The sequence below is a fragment of the Quercus lobata genome, chromosome 2 (genome assembly GCF_001633185.2).
Source record: "Quercus lobata isolate SW786 chromosome 2, ValleyOak3.0 Primary Assembly, whole genome shotgun sequence".
NCBI lineage: Eukaryota > Viridiplantae > Streptophyta > Magnoliopsida > Fagales > Fagaceae > Quercus > Quercus lobata.
In genome coordinates, this window is record NC_044905.1 from 4683227 (window position 1) to 4689538 (window position 6312).

Sequence of the window (6312 nt, forward strand, 5' to 3'; positions counted from 1 at the left end):
AGATGTTGATTAGAGGTATTCTCAAGTCTTGTTTTTGAATTTCATAGCATCAAGGTAGGATTTTTATTTTTTGTTCTAGAATTCAAGGTTACATGTTATCTTTCATAAATGAAGTAGACTCGTGTTTATTGCTTTTACTGTGCGTTTTGTATGAGATGCAAAACTAGATTTTCCAACAATAAATGCATGTTAGTATCAAATCACAAACAAGAGAAACTTTCATATAAGCTAGATGTTGCAATGTGGAACCATGTATCAAGGTACACTTCCTATTTTTTGTTTTAAAATTCAAAATTACATGTTATCTCTCATGAATAAAGTAGACCCATGTTTGTTACTTCCGCCGTGTGTTTTGTATGAGATGCAAAACCAGATTTTCCAATAGTAAATGCATATTAGTATCAAATCACAAACAAAAGAAACTTTCATATAAGGTAGATGTTGCAATGTAGAACCGCGATGACGGCCAGGGAAAGAGGAAAGTTTCAGGCTAGTCTCAAAGTCTGGCCTTCCGAAACATGCTTCCATTCCGAGATTATGTCAGGTCCATGAAGACCAAAGACTATGGAGCCTTTTCCAATCGGTATTGCATGTTGTCCAGCTGAGAGAACCTGTTTCATCATTCAACATCTGTACTGCTTGAAACATCCATATGCAATGTGAAAATGATGGACAATAAACATATAATTTGACAGAGTCAAGGGCGTCATTGCCTTCAAAAGGCTGGTAACACAAGAAAATTTGTAGGACTAGTGATGGTAGGAAACTAGACATGCTCTAAGACATACGAAATGGTATGTAACAGACTATATACTGCTTCTCCATCCTTCCCCTACCTACCCTTGTTTTGAGGAAATGCAAACCAACAAGATATGGGAAGGTCTATCTAGCACACCAAAACTCTTCTTCTCAATATACAGGACACACGTTTGCCTTTAATTATGTACAGCCAACTACCATAAATAAAATTTTCAACCACATTAACAATCCCATTCTCACACTTTACCATGGACCAGTCTGTGTTCTTCTCAAGCATTGTTTCTTAACTCCTCGTTGTGAATTCATGATCTCCAAGACCTGTGACATCACCAAATGTCCAATTCTATAAGATTCACTCGACTTCATTTTTTTCTTTTCTAGTCATTAAAAAAAATCAATAAGCAGTTATTTCAGTAAGAAAGAGAGAGAGGGTGTGTCTGTGCATGTCAGTGTGTTCCAGAGAGTAAATTAAAACTATAAAAAGACAACTAAAGATGACAAAGAATTTAAACTTTGTGCCGGTGTACACTATTCCATTCTTGTATTAGGACTATTGTAACAGAATAAAAATCTTGAGATGCATGTGAAAAATTGTTATGTTATTCCAAGTTTGAATTGGAGGGGCATATTCCATATGCCAGGGTTTAAAAAGAGTTCTCCATCAATCAGTAGGGATGGTATAGTAAGGAGTAAAACCTTGGCCCAGCAGGACAACCAGCATCTTTATAATTTAAAAATATCTTAATAAAATAGGATTGAGGGGTTGACCTTCTAATTAGTGTTTCATCAGCAACTCTTGCGTGCAAGATAATAAGATATTTGTGTAACATGGTTTTGTAATGAGCAACAAATACAAGCAACTGCAGAATAGCAAACAATTTGGAGTTGGAAGAAAGACAAGCCAAATGCGAAAAGAACAAGGCTAGAGGCATTAAGAAAATCTATGAGGCCTTTTAAAAATAAAAAAAATAAAAATTTAAAAATAGTGATTTAAAAGTAAAAGACTAAAAAAAGAAGCGCCCCCAAAGAGATCAGATTCACACAAAAATGACTCCCAAGTAAGCCTTGCTGGGTAAGTTGAGTTATCAGCTTCACTTATTCAAACTTCATGAAGAAAAAATGATGTATACTGAGGAGGACAATCAAAATGCACTAAACTCAAAAGGGAGTCTCTTTAGTCTCAGAAACCTCAGGGGAGGCCTTTACAATTCATCCTTTCTTCCTCAAATCTTATTTATTTAGTTTTTTCCACAAACTTATGTTTAAGAATCACACAATTCTCATTCCAACCATGGTTTTCAAATGACAAAGTATTTTAGTACCCAACTTGAAGCATTTTCTTTATAATGATTGATTACATCATTCAAAAATGCTCAGCTGTACAAGCTAATCAGATCATACGAGAGAGTTGGCGACAAATAAGACAAATCAGTGAGCACATTGCGAGATAGTTTATTCTAGATTCTGTGTATCCTAAATGAATACAATCTTTTACTTTCCAAATCCTAGTACAATTCTCCATTTTCAGTTATTTATAGATGTGTGCCCAAACCAATTAGTCTAATTCATTTAAAGATGGCAATCATGAATCTAGATAATTTAGAGCTTATGCAAAACACAGATTTCATACCACTATAGCATTAAAACAAGCCATACAAGTTGATATGATACACAAACAGTAAAATAACACAGCCAGACCAATCTATACACGACTAACAAACAATTTGCCATCAGCAATGCTATTAATCATGCTTCAGAGAGAGGAAGAGCAAAAACAGAGTGGGATGATTTCGTCTTTCATTAGTCATGAACCTAGGAAGATTCTGTCTTGGTTAGATTCTCGATTGTAGATTCATATCTCAACAATCATGGGTTTGTTTGTGGGGGGGGGAGGGGGAGGAGATAAAGGAAAATCCAAATTACCTGATTCTTCTGCATTTCCATAATTTCGGCCTGCAGCAACCAAAGTACAGTAAATGAGGGTTTACCGCAGGAATGTAAGTTTAGTGCAGCTAATAGATTCATGTGTGTTAATTTTCAACCAACTGTGTCTGCGACAACTAATAGTACCTGCTTTTTCCGCAACTCTTCATTTTCCTCTTTTAACTTTGCAACTTCAGCTTCCAATTCCATAGTATAAGCCTGGAAGAAGCCCAAAAAAATATCAAGCACATATCGAGATACAATGTTACAAACCATTAGCAGTCATATCCCCCCAATTCAATAACTCTAACAGCATTAAGGACACAGGTATTGAACTCATTTGATGCTTTTATTGTTTTTGAGACTAAACAACCTAATTTGACATCATGTTCCTTACCGCAAATTTCTAATTACCTTGTACTAAACTTGTTCCTTATAACTGCTCATGACCGTAACTCCTCAAAACCTTTCATCTCTGGTCATGTCAGATCGCTATCACATTACCATTCTGCCGCATAATCTTTCATGAAGTTTTGGGAAAGAGCACAGCCAAAGATGATGAAAGCAGAAGGTTAATGTCTAACAAAATTCATAAAGTGACAAGAAGATGAAAGATGTCATTATATTTCTTTGAATTAACGGTGCCATTCTATATTTTTTTTAATCTCCTTTAGAATAAGCTTCATGGAACTACATTTTCTTCAGGACTAAAATAATCAGTTACTAGAGGTTTGCCATCAGTATTTCTCCACTATCCTGGAGTTCAAATCAGTACAAAACAATATGACAGCAATACCAAAGCTGATCTCAACAGCAGCCCAGAACATGATCACACCACAGTCAAATGGAAATACGATACACTAATATGAGTACATCATTAGAAATTTCACACATTTATTTTAGATTCAAGAAATTAAACATCTACCTTGAACTATCCAAGTCCCACTAGCAGATCCATATTTACAAAGACAAACCAGAGTAGCAAACTAGCAGCACACAATTACTTAAATCTGAGCCCACATACATAATCAAGCAGTATTCAATGAACATATATCGGACAAAAATTAATTCACCTGTTTTCGAGCTCGTGACCTTGCAGCTGACTCCCTATTCTTGATCATCCTCCTCTGCCTCCTCTCAACGACCTTCTCCACAGCTCCACTCCTTCTCCCCCTTAAAGTCCCATTATACCCATAAGGAGTTGGTGAAACAGATGACATATCACCATTACTTTTCCCAATCCCATCCGAAGACAGCTGATTCGCCGGCGACCCTGCAGCTACAGTAACTCCTCCACCACCACCTCCTAATCCAACCATCCCCATCCCTCCTCCTCCACCCTGCAACACCGCAGCCGCGTTTTGAACCATCATTCCAGGACCCCCCAACTGAGGCATTGCATAAGCCACAGGAGGAACCTGCTTTGGCAGTATCTGTGGCTGCTGCTGTTGCTGCTGCTGCTGCTGTTGCTGTTGTGGCCTTGACAATTGTGTCTGATTCGATCTAACCCCATTAACATTCAACGGCAAATTCTGCGAAGGCTGAATCGAAAACTGACCATTACTATTACCATTACCATTACTACTAATCTCTGAAATCCGATTCTCCATATACCCACCACCAGTTTGCTGAAACCCATATCCAAAACCAGAATTTCCAAAGTACCCAGCAGTAGTATTAGGCTTAACATTAACCATACCCAACTGGGTCTGAGCTTGAATTTCCTCTCTCACAACCCCAGCTCTCACTAAAAACTCCTCCAAAGTCATTTCCCCTAAAGTCTGTTGCCTCTGTGCCTGTGGCACACTTGAACCTCCATTTCCACTCCCATCCTTCGATATATCTTTCCAAACCTCATCCACTGTCTTCTGACTCAAAGTCCTCGGCAAAGTCAGGGACCCTTGTTTCTGCAAATACCCACTTGACGGACCTGACCCTTCAAACCCAGTAATCACTGAGCTACTACTATGATTATTATTATTATTATTATTATTATTACTACTACTATTAGTATTAGTACTAGCCATAGCCGTAGTCTGAGTCTCCTCAGCACTCCAAATATTCTTGAGCAACTCATCCATATTCATAGACCCAAAATCCTTCCCTACACTCCCACCAATAGTGTTCTGAAACTCGTCGAACGTCAACGAATACACCGACGATTGCCGCGTTAACGGAAAATTTCCCGGCGGCCTTCCGTTACCGTTACCGTCAGCTTCTGACTCCCCCATAATAAAGCTATTCTTGAAGTTCAAATTGGTCCCCATATTTTTTTTTTTTTTTTTCCTTTGTCTGAAAACAAAACAAAACAACAATCTGAAACCAAAAACATAGTCAGACAATGAAAATTCAAACACACCCAGAAACCATATATCACTACTTAAAAACAGTAACATTTACAAACAGTACGAAGTTTTTTTTTTTTTTTTTTTTCCCCAATAATCAGAAAAAAAAAAAAAACTCCAAAAAGAAGAAAATAGATAATTTACCTTATATTATAAATATTTTTTTTGTTGTTGTTGCTATTTCTGTTTCTGGTAGCTTCTTTTGGCTGCGTGTGTTTCTCTTTCCTTGTTCTTCGCTTAAAAAACAGAGGCTTGTTGTGAACGCCAAGTGTCGTTTTTTGTTTGAGAGGTTTGTGTGTCTGTGTCTGTGCGTTAATGTTTTTTTTTGATTGATATTTAGGACACTGGGGGAGGTTTGATTTAAAAAGATGCCATATATGTATATTATATTGTTAATTTTTTTAATTATTATTTTAAGTGGGCCAGCTAAATGTGGAAACGTGGACCAGTGATGATAAGGTAGGAAGCATTGATTTGACATTTAGCCAATGAGGTTAAGCAATGTGGGGGTGATCTTAGCCGTCCACGTTTTCTGCAAGGAACGGTTGGATCATGTGGTTTTGGAGGATTGTGGTTTTGGATAACGACGAGAGGAATACGCACAAATGTTTGGTACCTATAATTTATTGGAGTAACTTTTTTTTTTTTTTATTAACTTTCAGATAATATATACCACACATTTTTTTTGTTATTATATTGTTTATCTTTCTTTTTCTTTTTTTTTTCTTTTTTTTGGACAAGGTTGTATCATAGATGTGAATGCAATTGTTGCCTTGTTTGGAATGGCAAAACGATCTCTTCAATCATATGAGCTAGGTATATTATAAAGGGTAAAATTTAGTTACAAACTTTTAAATATTGTATCTAAATTTAAAGATAAATGTAATAATATTTTATTTAAATAAATTATTATTCCTTGTTTGATAGATTGAGATTATAAATAATATCTTTAATATATATATTTTTTTGGAGTGGTACCAAACAAGAAGCACGGTTTAATGTGAAATTGTGAAGTGCTTTATTAGTAAATGTGAAAATTTTATTACTATGTGTGACCATATTAAATGCAATCGCAATAATAGCCACAACAATTAAACCTTATTTTCAACTTTTTGTTCGGTCAGTTATGGATGTTTAATAAATTAGATAGGGCAAAATGTAGGTACAGTAATTTAGATGCTGTTCTTTAGATTCTCCTCTTAAGATTCAGTTATATGACTACTTAATTAAAAAAATACACTTCCATCTCAAGAGAAAAAATTTACATAGCAGAATCTTAAAAGAA

At 35.9% G+C, this 6312-nt stretch overlaps 1 protein-coding gene across 2 annotated transcripts; it reads right to left on the reverse strand.

Moving 5' to 3' along the window:
- Positions 1-247: 247 nt before the first annotated feature.
- Positions 248-5369, reverse strand: LOC115974175 (bZIP transcription factor TRAB1-like). 2 transcript variants are annotated; one of them, XM_031094409.1, is made up of 6 exons: positions 5172-5369; positions 3756-4998; positions 2830-2901; positions 2683-2712; positions 1007-1077; positions 248-611 (listed from the first exon to the last, which is right to left on the reverse strand). In XM_031094409.1, exons 2-6 carry the CDS (start codon positions 4947-4949, stop codon positions 563-565), a joined length of 1416 nt encoding a protein of 471 aa, XP_030950269.1. In that variant the 5' UTR covers positions 4950-4998; positions 5172-5369; the 3' UTR covers positions 248-562. The 2 variants fall into 2 exon arrangements, 1 of the variants encoding a protein (XP_030950269.1); XR_004087845.1 differs by lacking the exons at positions 248-611; positions 1007-1077; positions 2683-2712 and adding an exon at positions 3097-3202 and having other exon boundaries at positions 2848-2901.
- Positions 5370-6312: the final 943 nt, after the last annotated feature.